The sequence below is a fragment of the Temnothorax nylanderi genome, unplaced genomic scaffold (genome assembly GCF_030848795.1).
Source record: "Temnothorax nylanderi isolate EJ_2023f unplaced genomic scaffold, tnyl_v1.0 TNYL_tig0027_pilon, whole genome shotgun sequence".
In the NCBI taxonomy this organism is placed as follows: domain Eukaryota; kingdom Metazoa; phylum Arthropoda; class Insecta; order Hymenoptera; family Formicidae; genus Temnothorax; species Temnothorax nylanderi.
This window is the reverse complement of record NW_027249089.1, coordinates 1,227,379-1,244,879: the sequence shown is the minus strand read 5'-3', so window position 1 is coordinate 1,244,879 and position 17,501 is coordinate 1,227,379. Positions and strand designations below refer to the sequence as shown.

General features: G+C 31.1%; 3 protein-coding genes across 6 annotated transcripts in view; 1 reads left to right on the top strand and 2 right to left on the bottom strand.

The window, feature by feature from the left end:
• The window catches only part of Rhogef3 (Rho guanine nucleotide exchange factor 3), a 150,551-nt gene that overhangs the window by 20,973 nt on the left and 112,077 nt on the right, over window positions 1-17,501 (top strand). The gene's annotated exons all lie outside the window — the stretch shown is intronic.
• On the bottom strand, window positions 156-6,950 carry LOC139770152 (lysosomal acid glucosylceramidase-like). Its single transcript, XM_071701903.1, has 9 exons — window positions 6,144-6,950; window positions 4,397-4,612; window positions 4,099-4,336; window positions 3,813-3,966; window positions 3,441-3,601; window positions 1,950-2,347; window positions 1,390-1,621; window positions 1,126-1,239; window positions 156-989 (listed from the first exon to the last, which is right to left on the bottom strand). Exons 1-9 carry the CDS (start codon window positions 6,241-6,243, stop codon window positions 890-892), a joined length of 1,713 nt encoding a protein of 570 aa, XP_071558004.1. The 5' UTR covers window positions 6,244-6,950; the 3' UTR covers window positions 156-889.
• LOC139770150 (lysosomal acid glucosylceramidase-like) lies at window positions 11,104-17,384 on the bottom strand. Of its 4 annotated transcripts, none has more exons than XM_071701901.1 (9): window positions 17,040-17,384; window positions 15,896-16,111; window positions 14,792-14,942; window positions 14,381-14,534; window positions 14,013-14,173; window positions 12,871-13,268; window positions 12,222-12,456; window positions 11,963-12,076; window positions 11,104-11,826 (listed from the first exon to the last, which is right to left on the bottom strand). In XM_071701901.1, exons 1-9 carry the CDS (start codon window positions 17,134-17,136, stop codon window positions 11,727-11,729), a joined length of 1,626 nt encoding a protein of 541 aa, XP_071558002.1. In that variant the 5' UTR covers window positions 17,137-17,384; the 3' UTR covers window positions 11,104-11,726. The 4 variants fall into 4 exon arrangements, with proteins under 4 accessions (XP_071558002.1, XP_071558001.1, XP_071558000.1 ...); XM_071701900.1 differs by lacking the exon at window positions 17,040-17,384 and adding an exon at window positions 16,259-16,684 and having other exon boundaries at window positions 14,792-14,939; XM_071701899.1 differs by lacking the exon at window positions 17,040-17,384 and adding an exon at window positions 16,259-16,682.

The window sequence follows — 17,501 nt, the reverse complement described above, 5'->3', positions numbered from 1 at the left end:
TATAATTGTATGAATATGAGGGAAAACAATCAAAAGAGCGAATAACAAAGGTTTTGCTCCGTTCTTTGATCGCTTTTAATGATTTAGATAAAATACATCAGATATAATCCTTTTCTTTCTAATCGTCATTTTACATACATCAAAGATTGATCAAGTTGTGTTCTTTATTTATTTACTGTTTATGAAAATCTTAGTTTTTTATTTCTAACATATAAAATTATAGTATATTAAGAATACACATAACATTGTCATGAAGATAATTCATTAAAAAACTTAGAATAACATAGAAAAATAATTAGGACTTTTATCAAGAGTCCGTATTCTGAAGTTTAAACCATTTCGTTATTATATATTAAAGTTCAGTCTAGCGGATTAAACGCGGAAGATATTTTAAACATTCAGCGAGATTGAGAAAGCGTTTGAGCAAGCCCGTTTCTGTGGCGCTCATCAAATCCGGCGAATTCTTACCCGGGAGGTAAGAATTCTCAGTGAGAGTTTTAATGGAGAGTGACCCGAGTTATGCAGAAGTTTAGAGTAATTGCGAACCGACGAACTAACAACGCGTAACCGGATGCAAATAAGGCAGAGTCCGGGGAGTTACAATTCGAGTGAAAATTCTATTTAAAAAGAGAGGACAATTTGTACTATTACATATTTATACTATCAGCAAGATTGTACCGCAAGAAAAGGCGAGAAAGCTCGGCTGTATTTTATGACTTAATGATTCTTCTTAAAATAGATTAAACTCGCTATATATATACTTTAGCGAGATATATTGTGGCAACAATGAAGTTTAAAAAACTAAAATGATTTGAGTATTCGCATCTTACACGTGTCGTGTATACTTATCGACACATTATACGGCGGATTTTGTATTTCCGCTACATATCTACCAGTATTTCATGGTATTTATCGACTTTCCGAGGACATTTATCCTTGTTGTTCCTTTCTTTGGATCATCGATCAGAATTTCTTTCTCTTCTTCGTTTCTGGAAAAAAAAAAAGTTCAGTAAATATACGAGATTTTCACCGCAATTCACCGCATAAGGCGTCGTGAAGCATGATAATTCGCACATTTATATCTTATTTATGTCTTATAAGAGTATTATGCAAGAATAAACTTACAGATTTAAGATCACCAATACGACGCCGCCGTCAGGCGTAGAAAACGCAATATTTTGAATTCCCTCGGTATTCTCCGATGTTGTGCCGATTCTCATGCTGTTAGGTGGGACATACCTATTTAAAAAAGAAATTAATTAATACAAATATACCGATGAAACGCTATAGATAGATATTAAACGTAATTATTTTTCAAGTTATCAAAGTTTTGTATCACTTCAGTGCGTTACAAGTATCAGTCAAACTACAAAGATATGGTGTACAGACTTTGAAAAATGTCCAAGAACATAGAACATCGGTTGCTTGTAGAATTCGTCGGCAGTACTGTTGACTAGTATCGGAGAATCAATGTTATTTCCGGCATGATTAGGTCCACCATTCGTATTTAAAGCAATGTTCCAGTCGATCCAAGAGGATACCCAATGCGACATACTCTCGATGATATTTGTTGCGTACATCTCACCTCGTTTCCACGAGCCCAGAATTACCTTTTTGTCTTCTTGTTTTACAAAAATCATTAGATTCAGATCTGTTATACAGTTGAAAATGTAAATTCGCAAACATATGTTAAATTAATTAATTCTTTTTTGACTTGAAGTTATAGAACGCATGACTAAACGAGAAATTCTTATAAAGAACCATCATGAATAGTAAAGAAAGACATATGTATTTTTTTATATATAATATATTTTAAATAAAAATATATAACGGAAAAATATAGAAAAATATAGAAATTTTTCAATTTACTGTCGTTGTTCATCAGCAGGGAATCTTTCAAAGCGAAAAAAATTTAATATAAAAATGAAAATATACATATCTTCACCAACCTTCGAAAGCTCCAGCGCAAGCTTCTGTGTATATCAGTGACTTCTCTGGAAAAAGCTGTTTTATTTCATCCAAGACACTTGGGCCGATTAAATCATCGAAATAAAAGTGGATCGCGGTTCCAGAAATAATATCTCTTGCTTTCTGATCTTGAAATACCGTTTTTGGCCAATCAGGAAGCGACAGCCTGTTATCATCCAATGAAAAGATCTTGATGTGCTCGAAACCCTTTTTCTTCAGAGTTGGCGCCAAGTGTTCGACAATCCAATCACGCTCTTCCTCGGCTGTCCACGCCATTGCATTGATACGAGATAGCGGAATATACTTGTGACTTTCTGGCTCATTCTGGCACATTGTACCCCAAAATTCTAAGCCGTTACGACGATAAGCCTCAAAATATCTGAAAGAAGAATAATTATTTTTATAAATAATTATTTTACTTTAAATCTACCGAGAAGTTCGAAACAATAGGTTTTGATCATCTTGGTGAATGTGATTATCTTGTGAATGAATAAGAACATTTATTTAACCCTAGCACCCTAAATGTTCAAAACTTACGTAAACTCTGAACATGGGTAAATTTTATGCAGCGCATTTTTATTTGCTCATAGAGAGCCGAAGAAATGATAGAAATTTAATGTTTTTTTTTAAATCTGTGTAGAAAAGTGTGTAGAGAGCATTGGGGAAGATATATAATTCTGTTAATAATTTTGTAATTAAATAAAATTGAAAAAAGTTATAATAAGAAAACAAAATACAAGTTTTTTCAAAATTCATCATTTCTCTCTAAAAAAATCATAACTTTTTAGCAATAAGGGATAAAACAATGAGACCAACAAAATTTTAAAGAAGAAAGTTAATTTTTTAAGAAAATCGCTAGGAGCAGATCGCTGTTTGTTGAAAAACTATATTTTTTTACGAAAATCCTTTTGAACGAAAGATGAATAGGACTCTATAAGTTTATTTAGTGAATAACTCTAATTTACTATTTCAAAATGTTTTATTATAAGAAAATAAAACATTTTAGTTTATATTTTAAAATAAAAAGACAAAATTATATGTACTATATTATATTAATATTATATTAGATTATATTATATAAGAATTATATTGTATCAACAAGCCCTTAGCCTTCAACTAAGTTTTAAATTAAAAACAAATAGAAACAAAGATAATCCTATTAAATATAAGAAAAAATTAATAGTAAATTTTCGAACGAAAAGTTTAAACCAAAAAAATGGGTAAAATGTTTAACTTAACTTTAACTTAAACGAAATTTTCCTGTTTTCCTTGTCGAGAACGCTTAGGTGACAAAGCAACTAATTGTAAGTCATACTTTTCAATAGAGAGACTAATAAACTAATTTTAAACCCAGTATAGTGCTGTTAACTTCTCATGTTTTAAGAGCGTTAACGTTTGAAAAGTTGGTTTAGGTAAATTTTATCCATGTTTAGGGTTTCAGGGGTAATAAAAATATTGTAATGATATCTTACTTCACGAAATAATCTGCCCACACTTGTCGATATTTCGGACGTAATTTAGAATTATTCGTCCAAGAGTTTTTAGTTTTCATCCAGAGACTGGCACTCCAGGGTAGAGTTATTAATTTAATTTTTCCATTGTTTAATTCCTGAGCTCGCTTTATTGTCGGTATCTATTAACAAGATATTTAATAAAATGTGGTATTTAATGTACTCCATATATCAATTATATTGCAACTGCTACTTATATTATTCCAGTTTAGTTAACTCCAGAAACGCAAGTATCTTCTCGTATATGTTTTTTAATATCCGAAAAAAGAGATTGCTTGTTTTATAAGATGAATAAACAATTAAGATACAATATTAATCAATAAATGACTAAACCTTGTAAACATAATCCTCTGTCTGTAAATCGAAGTAGTGAAGCGAAGTGTCGTTCTCTACCATCGCGTAGGTGTAAGGTCTCGTTGAAAAATCCGAGCCACCCATTGGTGTCCTGATAAAATTGTAATTGATACCACGTGGGCCAAAGTAGCTTCTAGAATTTAGAAATTGAATGTAAAATTAACTTTCGACGGAAAGCATTGCAAATTTCTTAGATGTGTCAATCGTGTCAATCACTGAATTAGCAAAACTCTTTTGAAATCTAACGATTTATGAATTATTGTACCTCATCAAGTACTCGGATGTCTCATACGTTAGATCATGAATATTTATAGCTGCTGAATCGGTCACAGCTCCACCAAATCCAAAAATTTCTTGATACACATCCGTTCGATTTATAGTGATCTTTCCCAGCGGAGATGATTTTACAGTTTCTTCTTGAAGAAATATCCGAATATCCATATTCGAAAATATGGTAGTAAATATTGCTCTTAATGTTTGTCTGGCAAAATGCTGTTTTGCACCTACTCGTACAATATCCTTTAGTGATTCTGATGTTTTAAGGAAACAACTTCAGTACTTACAGTCAATCTCCTCAACATTTTCATATATGCCGTTCGATACATTAAAAAATAGACCACTTTTGCTCGATGTTATCAGGACATATTCGGCAGGATTGCATGGCCTAATCGCGTCCGGAGCTTCGTCGCAATATATCGCATTGCAGACGCAATAATATCCATCATCATCTCCACTTTCTTTTGATCGGCGTCTTTCGATACAGCTATTCGTTGGTGCAACTGAAAATTGCCCATTAAAAAGTATACTTGAGTAATTATTTCGCCATTACCTGTGACATTAGGTACGCATTTCCACATTTCTTTTTAGTTTATTTTTTTAATGGGCAAACATTTACGAAAATTAAACTGATAGTTCTACGCTAATGTAAGTTTATTAATATATTTTAAAATCGTTAGATAAAACAGAAAATTTTAAAACAAAAACCTGTTTTTTTACGTCTTGTATTTTCAGTTTTCATATCTAACAACATTTACATTTTTTTCAGAAGAATCTGAACACACATTTGAAAGAAAAAGCTTTTTATAAAAAAAGATTTGAGAAGATATAGAGAACTATGAATAAAATATATACATATAAATTCTGCATAATTGCGATGATATGACATAAATTATTATCTATTAATAATTATTTATGTGAATTATTTACTGATAAAAACGTGATATTGGATTAAGAATAAATTATTCAAAAAAACGGAACGTATAATAGAAAATATGCATTGAAATATAAATGTAAAAAATTGCATTAAAATTATTTAAAGAAACCTTCAACTTAATATATAGATATAGGCGAGCCTATATTAAATTAGATAGAACAAAGAAGTATTTTTGTTTCTTTTGTATTCATATACAATATTGAGAAACACATAAAATATTTAACAACTTCTAAATTATATAAAATAAAGATTGACTAGACTTGAATAATTATTTTAACTTTCGAAAAATAAATCTTATTGATATAAAATGATCGAAAAATTACTTTGCAACACAAATACATTATATTCAATTTAATTCTAATTCTGCAAGACGACTTTTCCATAATTTAATATTTCATAATTGGGCATTTTGAATTAATTATTTTTTAGAATTTTATCGTATGTGTAAGTTTATTTTTTTAACAGACAATTACTATTATATAAATAGGGAAGATTAAAAAATAAAGTTTGCAAATATTATGAAAGAAATAATTTTTCATTATTATTATTAAAATACAAAATATTTCTGATTATTATTAAAATAAATAATTTTGTTGTGACTATATTGCTCGAATATAACATGTGTAATGTGGTTGACGTCTATTATTTAATTTATAAATCATGAAAAATTAAAGGCAGAGAAATTAAAATGTATTTTTAACATATAACTTGACAGATATAGATAATGTATAATTTTCATAACAAAATCTTTCTTCTACAAATATTTTTTCTTTTGATTGAGTTGAACCACATTTCTCAAGTGTTTTCGAATTAATAAAATTTTATAATATAATATTTCTTGATTAAAAGAAGAATATTTTGAGAAAAGATAGAATTTTATATCCGTACATTAAATGTAATATATATGACTTTACTCAATAATTACTACTTTATTAAGCATTATGGAAAAAAAATGGTTCAGGACTTTACTCAATTTTTGTTAAGAAATAGCGTTACGTAATCAATGGGCGCTTTTTAAGTAACACTTTTTACATACATGTATATATATTTGTATATATATATATATATATATATATACATAATAAATATCTACTTACTTATCACTGCTACAGAAATGACGAAGATGATCGTGCGCCACATTGCGAGTAACTGACGCAGAGATGTCAGTGACTCTGTCGCAAATTCCCCTATGCTCATGAAGAAAAAAGAATTATTAAGAACTTGTTTGCGTCTTATACGATTTGTACAGTAGCGGAAAGAAGTTTTAAGGCCCAGGCACAGTCACAAAGAAAAACTTAAGCAGTAAGACTTAAGCAGTAAGCAAATCAGCCAATCACAGTCAAGAACTTAAGACATATCATAAGCGGTAGCGAATCAATACCGTTGATTTCCTTACGGCTTAAGTTTTTCTATGTGCCCGGGCCTTTAGAAACGTGCAAAAAACATACGAATTTGGCTGCTCAAAAAATATAAGATTTGTCCGGATTCGGAGTTTAGTCTCTTTCAAAATAAGCCCGTTGCTGCAACGCACTTAGCTTATCATATTTCTACCGCTAGAAACATTTCTTGATATCGTTTTTCGGAATGTTCATAAGCGTTTTTGTCAAATTTTGTTTAATTGTTTCAACATTATCAAATCTATACTTCTTAAAGAGCTTTTTGAATTTCGGGGATTACAAAAGGGCTAACAATAAGTTAAGTCCGGCGAATACGAAGATAGTTGTGACCTTCGTTGGCTCGTAAGTAAATAAATTGAGACAAGTGGAGACATTATCGAGCATTTGCTTATCGAGCTATAATGAAGCAGTCTAGGACACGTATTATGGAACTTTTCGGAGTGGATTTTGATCGGAATTATTCCGTTTTCTCTAGAATTCAATAGAAATCTTGGAAATAACTAAACAATTCCGATCGAAATCCCTTTCGAAAAGTAATATTTGTCCTGAAAAGTTTCATAAAATATATTATGCATATGCTCATATGCTATTCTTATAAAATTAAACGTCTTATTTTTACCAATAAACTTTGAAACAGAATTTAGTACAAACACGTTGCTCGATACACATTGCTCTCAAACATCTCATGAAAATTTCCACGGAAGAAAACATGATTAGTTTTATTGTCTCACTATAATAGACTGATGGTACGCAAAGAGACGTGTGAGTTTTAAAATATAATTTATCTAAACCAGCTCTACATCATCATAACGCTATGATTATAATAATTATATAATATGGTTTTGATATACAATATTTTAATATATACCCATGTATCTGAATACTTTTTAACCCGTTGTGGTCAACAGGGGTCAATAGGACCCCAACTAATTTTCAAACAGCTGCATGCTATTCAAAAACTAACAGTTTAAATGAATCGCAAAAAATTCTAGAATTAAGTTTAAACATTGTAGAGTGTATTCTCATTATAAAAAATTAACTTTTTGAGTGGCATTATGTTAAAAAAAATCCTTTAAAAAATGTTCAAAAAAGAGGTGTGCACCACAACGGGTTAAATAAATCTTGTACACAATGTAAATATTGCTAATTATACGCAAGTTTTAGAAACGGTGCAGTGGAAATTACACGTGTAAATATTGTCAATTTTTCGATTATTACAATTGATTTTCTTAAGAGAAGCTTTGTATGAGAAAATCTTGATTAACATTTCTTAACCACATTTAGAGAAGTATAAAAGAATCTTTTTTTCTAATTATTTATATCACTTTTGCTGCACCATATGTATCACTGATGTTAGTTTATTAAAATACTGAACTAACAATAAACACTTCTTTCCGATGAATGCGATTTATTTATCAATAATGTTATATTCAATAAGACAATAATCCCAAGTTCACATTTTTTTATAAGAAGAAAAATTTTATTTCTTTGTTTATTTTAATTATATATAGATTGCCTTCTTATATACATATATAAGATATATATATCTTGAACTTTTGTATGTTACTGTAACCCCATCCCATGCGAATGTGTCTCGAAATAAACCGGATTTTGTGACATTGAAGTTTATTACTTTTATTCTGCAAATGATAAACTTGATTTTTATTAATCTGTCTATTTTTAAGGTACAAACTATATATTTTTTTAAATACATATCTAAATATAACAGATAACATAATAGATAGATAAATTTAGGGCTGTAAATGACGACAGATATGTTTTTAACATCTAATTACATTAATAATGGTGACATTAAAGGAACTGTAACAAAGACTTCTAGTTATATTATTGCCGATAACGGTGTTTTTTTTAATTAAACTATTATCTCTTAATAAAGTTTCACTGTATCACAGTTATTCTTTTCCATTTGCCAAGATAAATTGTGAAAATAAAATGTAATTCTCTTATGAAAACCCAATATGCATGATAATTATATAGTAACTTCAATGTGTAAAGCATACTGTATGTTTACAAATCGTTTTCCATATAATTGTCTTAAAACTTTCACTATTATCACTATTATGATATTTCAATTTATTTTTTACTGCTGTCGCAACTTGTCTAAAATTATATTCTTATTTTCTAAATTTTGTAAAATATTTTCTAAATAAAATATATAACTGAGTTGACAATGATTATTAGGCAATAATAATCTTGAAGGAAAAGGAAAAATAAAATCTGCATAAAGAATTTCTGTTTTTTGTACAAGACGAAATATCGAAAGATCTCGTTATTTATCCAAGAATGTAATTTTAATTAATTAATTAAAATGAGTAGAAAGATCACCTGTTGAACGTGCCAGCGAGAGACGGAACTGTGACGGGTGAGGACAATTAGCAGTATTTATAAGGTACACTACATTTCGTTATGTAGAACGCTACGTAAGCGCTACGTATGACTGTGTTAAAATATTTAGCGTTATATGTAAGTTGGTTGTGACCCAATTTTATGACAAAGTATTGCTCCATTTAATGCTAAAAGTACTCGATTTTGCCGCGACTGTACATTGTCTTAAACGTGCGAAAATGATGATTCCGCGAATCTATTGCGTAAATTAATAATATGAAGAGATTGATAGCATGCTTGAATATCTACGTTGTTTAGCTGCCGAATTGAAGATGAAAAAGCTGCGCAGAGATACGTGTTTTTTTTCTATCTTTTTACAAACACGCATTTTTTTCTATCTTTGTTCTTTTTCACGCCCTACTAAACGAGTTAATAATTATTTTATGAATGTATAAAACTAGCCAGCTGATCGAGCACGTTGTAACGAGCGAACTAAATTTCATTAATTGACGCACGCTTATATTTGGCTCTCTCTCAACATTTAAATTGAATTTTTTTGTTAACGGGAAACAGAGCGTCCGCGCCTAGCGAGGCATGTCCTCTTTCTCCCATTCGTAAGGTAATCACTGGACCAGATATTCGTTAGTTTCGGACTATGCCCAGAAGAGTTACTGCAGCCTTAATCGTATCTCACTATTCCGTGTTATACTGCAACTCGCTCAAACCTTTCAGGTCCATTGTGGTAAATACGTCGAAGTACTGTTTTATAAAAAGAAAAACTTTATGAATAAACAGTACATGCGTTACTACAAAATTGCTAGATAAATTATATTTTTTAAATCTAAATTGGCAGCCTTTCAATGGGAATGGTAAAAATTCAATACAGCAAATGAAGAGCTAATATATCTAGATATTTTTATTCTTCTACAATCAGTTATTACACCAAAATTGCCATGCATTTAAAAATAGTATTATATTATATTAAACGATTTAAAACATTCAAACTTGTTTTCTGGAAAACTTTGTTTTTTGAGTTATGTCATTGTTGCAGCAAATGACAGATATATAATTCCTTGGAGAAAAATAACGATGTCATTATTGACATAGATAAATTCGATTCAATTTTCTTTTTGGGGGAAAAAAGGAATAACGAAAACGATCATTTTTAATGTATCGTATTTTATGAATATCTTACGAAAACGTGTCAAGCGAAATATAAGAATCACGTACCATCTGAATGAAATGTATGAAAGATATGGGCAATTCTTCGCAAAGGATGTCGATAACGAAATATTGCGCAATTTAATCAATATAAATAAAAGAAATTTCGGCAAAAGAGCTAAGAAACTGAGCATAGACAGCCGTATCCGACATTTACTGAAACTCAGATACAATTTGAAGTTCGATATTTGAGTGCCGCGTGCGCTTACTGCGAGAAAAATAGAGTGGATCAAGTCTTTTTTGCCAACCCTTTTTTGAATCGATTGGTGACTATTGAGAAAAATATACGATATTCTGTGTGTATGTGTGTATGTATTGATATTGTTCAGTATCACTGTATACTGTTCAGCGCAAGCGGTCTCGGAAAACGAATCTGGCCAGTCAATGCCAAAAATCAATTTGCACCCTAAAAGACGCTATCTTATACGTACTAAATTTGTAATCTGAATCTTTGAACTGGCAATATGATTAATTCAGATGAGTATTGTCAACAAATTAAAAACAACAGTGCAAGAGAAGTGCCCGGTTTTGATCAAACGGAAGGCATTACCTTCTATCACGACAATGCTATAGACTTTCACTTTACAGTGTTTTCAATTAAAAAAAATAAATTAAGATATTTTGCATCCTTTATATTTCTTAGATATTGTTCTTGTTTTAATCGTTACAAGCTAGCTGCGTAAAGAGAACTTTATATCTTCCGACATAAAATCTACGTGTTTTCATTTTTTAACGATAAACTATTTTCATTTTTCTATGATAGTGGCATGTGAATGTCGCTAGGATAAAATATTACAGAAAACAAAGACGATTGCACAAATGATTAAATACAACATATGAAAAAACTAATAGATTTTCTGACAAAAAGTTAAGTAAAGATAAGTAAAAAGAACTTAAACTTTTATATCCAAATATATAAGGACACATTATATTTAAATAAATTAATAGAAAAAATATTTCACCGAAGAATCATTAAAAATACTCTATATGCTGCAGCATATTTTTCAAGAATTATTTAGGAAATATTTCTTCAGAAAGTTTTTTGCTTATCAATTGTAATAGGGATAAGATATTAAATAAGTAACAAAGTGTGTATATGGATAAGAATTGTAATCCATTTTTAAGAATTTTAATAAATTAGAACGTTAGAAAATATAATTGTATTTGAAATTACATAGAAATGCAGTTACAATATTCTTATTGGTGTTATAATACAGTGTGTTTCGTTTTAATTTCCCCAGGCAAATATCTCAGAAAATATGGAAGATACGGTAAAACGTTTCAGACAAAAGTTGTAAGACATCAAAGGGGACAGATGATGAAAATATGGACTTGATCTTGAATGGTCTTTTCAAGGCCAGGTCAAAGTGATCAATATTTTTTTAAATGAAATCCGCCAATTTTTATTGCACATTTTTGTACCTTGTCGAGACGTTTTCAAAATACTAGAATAAAGCTTTCTTTTATTAAGAATTTCCTGAGATATTTTAAATTTTGTCATGATACTTTTAATATAAAATATGAAATAACTAAAGAGTTATTTCATGATTTAATGATTCTTCTTAAAATTGATTAAACTGGCCATATATACTTTAGCGAGATATATTGTGACAATGAAGTTTAAAAAACTAAAATGATTGAAGTGTTAACATCTTACACGTGCCGTGTATACTTATCGACACATTATACGGCGGATTTTGTATTTCCGATACATATCTACCAGTATTTCATGGTATTTATGGACTTTCCAAGGACATTTATCCTTGTTGTTCCTTTCTTCGGATCATCGATCAGAATTTCTTTCTCTTCTTCGTTTCTGAAGAACACAAAAGTTTAGTAAAAATACTAGACTTTCATCGCAATTCATTGCATAAGGCATCGTGAAGCATGATAGTTCGCACATTTATATCTTATTTATGTCTTATCAGAGTATTATGCAAGAATATACTTACAGATTTAAGATCACTAATACGACTCCGCCGTCAGGCGTAGAAAACGCAATATTTTGAATTCCCTCGGTATTCTCCGATGTTGTGCCGATTCTCACGCTGTTAGGTGGGACATACCTATTTAAAAAAGAAATTAATTAATAGAAATATACCGATGAAACGCTGTAGATAGATATTAAACGTAATTATTTTACAAGTTATCAAAGTTTTGTGTCGGTGCGTTGCAAGTATCAATCAAACTACAAAGATATGGTGTACAGACTTTGAAAAATGTCCAAGAACATAAAACATCGGTTGCTTGTAGAATTCGTCGGCAGTGCTGTTGACTAGTATCGGAGAATCAATGTTATTTCCGGCATGATTAGGTCCACCATTCGTATTTAAAGCAATGTTCCAGTCGATCCAAGTGGATACCCAATGCGACATACTCTCAATGATATTTATTGCGTACAACTCACCTCGTTTCCACGAGCCCAGCATTACCCTTCTGTCTTTTTCTGTAAATAATCATCATTTATTAAAGGTATGCGTATGATAGACCATGACTCAGTTCGTGTTTGTTTCACAAAAATCATTAGATTTAGATCTGTTACAGTTGAATATGTAAATCCGCAAACATGTTAAATTAATTAATTCTTTTTGATGAATTCGTCTTGATGTTAATTATAGAACAATGACTAAACGAGAAATTCATATAAAGAACCATTATGAATAGTAAAGAAAGACACACGAATTTTTTTTATAATACATTTTAAATAAAAATTTATGAAAAATATATAACACGGGAAAATATAGAAGATAAAGAAGTCAATTTACTAAATTTTATTGTCGTTTAAATTAACATCAGTAGAGAATCTTTCGAAGCGAAACAAATTTAATATAAAAATGAAAATATACATATCTTCACCAACCTTCGAAAGCTCCAGCGCAAGCTTCTGTGTATATCAGTGACTTCTCTGGAAAAAGCTGTTTTATTTCATCCAAGACACTTGGGCCGATTAAATCATCGAAATAAAAGTGGATCGCGGTTCCAGAAATAATATCTCTTGCTTTCTGGTCTTGAAATACCGTTTTTGGCCAATCAGGAAGCGACAGCCTGTTATCATCCAATGAAAAGATCTTGATGTGCTCGAAACCCTTTTTCTTCAGAGTTGGCGCCAAGTGTTCGACAATCCAATCACGCTCTTCCTCGGCTGTCCACGCCATCCCATTAGTATGAGCAAACGGAATATACTTGTGACTTTCTGGCTCATTCTGGCATGTTGTACCCCAGAATTCTAAACCGTTACGACGATAAGCCTCAAAATATCTGAAAGAAGAATAATTATTTTTATAAATAATTATTTTACTTTAAATCTACCGAGAAGTTCGAAACAATAGGTTTTGATCATCTTGGTGAATGTGATCATCTTGTGAATGAATAAGAAATTTTACTTAACCCTAGCACCCTAAATGTTCAAAACTTACGTAAACTCCAAACATGGGTAAATTTTATGCTGCACATTTTTATTTGTTCGTAAACAGCCGAAGAAATGATAGAAATTCAATGCTTTTTTTAAATCTGTGTAGAAACCATTGAGGAAGATAATTCTGTTAATAATTTTGTAATTAAATAAAGTTGAAAATAGTTATAATAAGAAAACAAAACACATGTTTCTTCAAAATTCACTTCTCTCTAAAAAAATTATAACTTTTTAGCAATAAGGGATAAAACAATGAGGTCAACGAAATTTTAAAGAAAAAGGTTAATTTTTTGAAAAAATCTCTTAACCTCCATCAAGGATTCTTAGCATTATCGTAGCATATTGTCATATATCATTATCATTTTTCCGAACTTTTAACCTGACCTGAGTTGACCCGAATCGGATCGAGTCAACAAATCGAAAACGCTATATGTATAATAAACTAATTTTAGACCTAGTGTAGTGCTGCTAAAACTTGTCATGTTGTAAGAGCGATAACGTCTGAAAAGTTGGTCTAGGTAAATTTTATCCAAGTTTAGGGTTTCAGGTTTTTAGGGGTAATAATACAAAATATTGTAATAATATCTTACTTCACGAAATAATCTGCCCACACTTGTCGATATTCCGGACGTAATTTACAATTATTCGTCCAAGAGTTTTTAGTTTTCATCCAAGGACTGGCGCTCCAGGGTAGAGTTATTAATTTAATTTGTCCATTGTTTAATTCTTGAGCACGCTTTATTGTCGGTATCTATTAACAAGATATTTAATAAAATATGGCATTTAATGTACATATATCAATTATATTGCAACTGCTACTTTTTTATATTATTCCAGTTTAGTTAACTCCAGAAACGCAAGTCTCTTCTCGTATATGTTTTTCAATATCCGAAAAAAGAGATTGCTTGTTTTATAAGATGAATAAACAATTAAGATATTAATCAATAAATGACTAAACCTTGTAAACATAATCCTCTGTCTGTAAATCGAAGTAGTGAAGCGAAGTGTCGTTCTCTACCATCGCGTAGGTGTAAGGTCTCGTTGAAAAATCCGAGCCACCCATTGGTGTTCTGATAAAATTGTAATTGATACCACGTGGGCCAAAATAGCTTCTATAATTTAGAAATTGAATGTAAAATTAACTTTCGACGGAAAGCATTGCAAATTTCTTAGATGTGTCAATCGTGTCAATCACTGAATTAGCAAAACATTTTTGGACTTTAACGATTTATGAATTATTATGGCTGCGGTCCACTTGATGCTTACAAATGCTTCGAAGCATTTCCCTTCTCCTTTCTTTCAATAAAAAAAGAAAGAGAAGAAGAACGCTTCAAAGCATTTGTAGCGTCAAGTGGATCGCAGCTTATACCTCATTAAGTGGTCAGATGTCTCATGCGTTAGATCATGAATATTTATAGCTAGTGAATCGGTCACAGCTCCACCAAATCCAAGAATTGTTTGATATACATCCGTTCGATTTATAGTGATCTTTCCCAGCGGAGATGATTTTACAGTTTCTTCTTTAAGAAATATCCGAATATACATATTTGAAAATATGGTAGTAAATTTTGCTCTTAATGTTTGTTTAGCAAAATGCTGTTTTGCACCTACACTGAGAGCCGAAAAACAGTAATAGTCTCTGAATTTTCGTTCATTCTCAACTTTTAATCTCAATACACAGATGATTACTTAAAAAAAAGTAATGTCTGCTGAAAAACACAGTAATATCTAAAGATTAAGATCGTAAGCGATACTTTCTGAAAGAAATAATAGAAAAGAAATCATTACTGAGAAGTTCCATTATTCAATCATGTGCGATTCTGTAACCATTACTGTTGGCTCTCCATATTCGTTCTATCGCGCGAGTTCAGAGCAGTTCAGAGAGATATACGAGATTCCATAATAGTTATTGTAGAATAGATTGTTAGCTCAGCGTTAGCGTATTAGGCTGTTATTCTGGAATCTTAGGTTCAAATCCCGTCTCCCCCGTCAATGTGTTTTCAAAAATTGTAAAACAGTGCGTAATTTTAATTAATAAAATAGAATATATGCAGAACCACGAATACAAATTAAACTATAAAAATATTAGAAAAAAATATAAACTATTTGAAAATAAAAAAGAAAAAAATTTTTTTTGTTTTTTCGTTAAAATATTGCACCGGAATCATTACTGGTCTTTATCGTAATGATTACTGTGAAATCCGTACTGGTTACTGGAAGAATGTTTACTGTAGCAGTACGTAATGGTTACTGTAAGAAAGATTAAAAGTTGAGAGCGAGCAAAAATACAATAACTGTTACGGTTTTTCAGCTCTCAGTGTACTTGTACAGTTTTTTTTTTTTTTTTAGTAATTGTGGGTTTTTTGAAGTTACAACTTCAGTACACTCTTAAGCATGTACCGCGTAGTATCTCCAAATTCGAGGTACTAATTTCTAAATTACAAATTTGTTACATGCTTAAGAGTGTACTTACGGTCAGTCTCCTCAACATTTTCATATACGCCATTCGATACATTAAAAAATAGACCACTTTTGCTCGATGTTATCAGGACATATTCGGCAGGATTGGATGGCTTAATCGCGTCCGGAGCTTCGTCGCAATATACCGCATTGCAGACGCAATAATATCCATCATCATCTCCATTTTTTTTTGATCGGCGTCTTTCGATACAGCTATTCGTTGGCGCAACTAAAAATTGCCCATCAAAAAGTATACTTGATTAACCCTTACTTGCCACACTGTGGTGGAATCTACCCCAGTGCAAAAATTGTTATAACAAATAAGCTATTCAATATTTTAACTTGCCAAATTTTTTAGAACTTCTTAAGAGCTTACTTTTAAAAATTATGTAGGTTATATAGCCAAAAATTAAAATTATGCATGATAACAAAATTAAAATAGCAAAAAAATGAAAAAATGGCTGTTTTACCAAAAAATTCATTATTTTTTTATTTTTTCATAAAAATGGCTAAAAATTTAGCTGAGTCTTCTACTGATGTAGTACTACAAGAAAAAAAATAGTAGTTTAGTGGCCCTTTAAAAAAAGGTATTTATTCTGAGATCCCACTACACTTTGGACGACTGCCACAGACAGACTAACGGTCCCGGCGTAATGCCAGTGGCTTGAGGGGATAGTGGCATGCTCGAACTATTGACAGATGTCGCTATAGACCCGCTCCCCGTAGGTTTAGGTACTTAAAATTAAGGGAATATGGTCGTGGGGTTGATTTGATCCCAGTGTGGCAAGTAAGGGTTAATTACTTCGCCATTACTGTTACATTAGGCTGATTAGGCACGTATTTTCATATTTCTCTGCGAGAAAAATAAAATTAAACATCCGTATATTAATGTATTATTCCGTGTATTATACTTCTTTGTGTGTGGTATAGTGTGTTCACGCATACTAGGCGCACGACTCACTGAGGTGCGTCCGGCTAAAAGACAGTTCTGATTGGATTGACTTTACTCAGTAATTACTGCTTTATTAAGCATTATGGAAAAAAATGGTTCAGGACTTTTTGACTCAATTTTTAATAAGAAATAGCGTTATATAATTAATGGGCGCTCTTTAAGTAACCTTTTACACACATATGCATATACATAAATGTTTACTTACTTGTCATTGCAACAGAAATTACGAAGATGATCGTGCGCCACATTGTGAGTAACTGACGCAGAGATGTCAGTTGTGACTCTGTCGCAAATTTCCCCATGCTGAGTAAGAAAAAAATATCATTAAGAACTTGTCCGCGTTTTGTACGATTTGTACAGTAGCGGAAAAAAGTTTCAGAAACATGTAAAAAATATACGAGTTTGGTTGCACAAAAAATATAAGATTTATTATCACTGAGAAAAATGTCCAGCAACTTTAATCGAAAAAAAAAACGAACTATTTTATCCGACAAAGTTTAATATCCCATGAAATTGAGTGACATTCGATGAAAAGTTATCCGATGATGTCAGTGAGCTGAATATTTTATCCGATATCATTTAGAGCGCACGCGTACTACACGGCTCGATCTTCGTTTCCGCCGTCTCCGGTATGCTTATCGTTTGCCTCGTGCTCGTGCCTAAGTGC

Bases quoted from the DNA above. Each gene is read 5' to 3' on its own strand.
- LOC139770152 (XM_071701903.1), bottom strand. From the start codon at position 6,243: ATGAGCATAGGGGAATTTGCGACAGAGTCACTGACATCTCTGCGTCAG. The intron at 4,613-6,143 runs GTAAGTAGATAT...GGCAATTTTCAG, and splicing joins CATTTCTGTAGCAGTGATAA to TTGCACCAACGAATAGCTGT. The intron at 990-1,125 runs GTAAGTTTATTC...TTTTTTTTCCAG, and splicing joins GTATTGGTGATCTTAAATCT to AAACGAAGAAGAGAAAGAAA.
- LOC139770150 (XM_071701899.1), bottom strand. From the start codon at position 16,364: ATGAATTTTTTGGTAAAACAGCCATTTTTTCATTTTTTTGCTATTTTA. The intron at 16,112-16,258 runs GTAAGCTCTTAA...GGCAATTTTTAG, and splicing joins AACCTACATAATTTTTAAAA to TTGCGCCAACGAATAGCTGT. The intron at 14,174-14,380 runs GTTTAGTCATTT...TCTTGTTAATAG, and splicing joins CAGAGGATTATGTTTACAAG to ATACCGACAATAAAGCGTGC.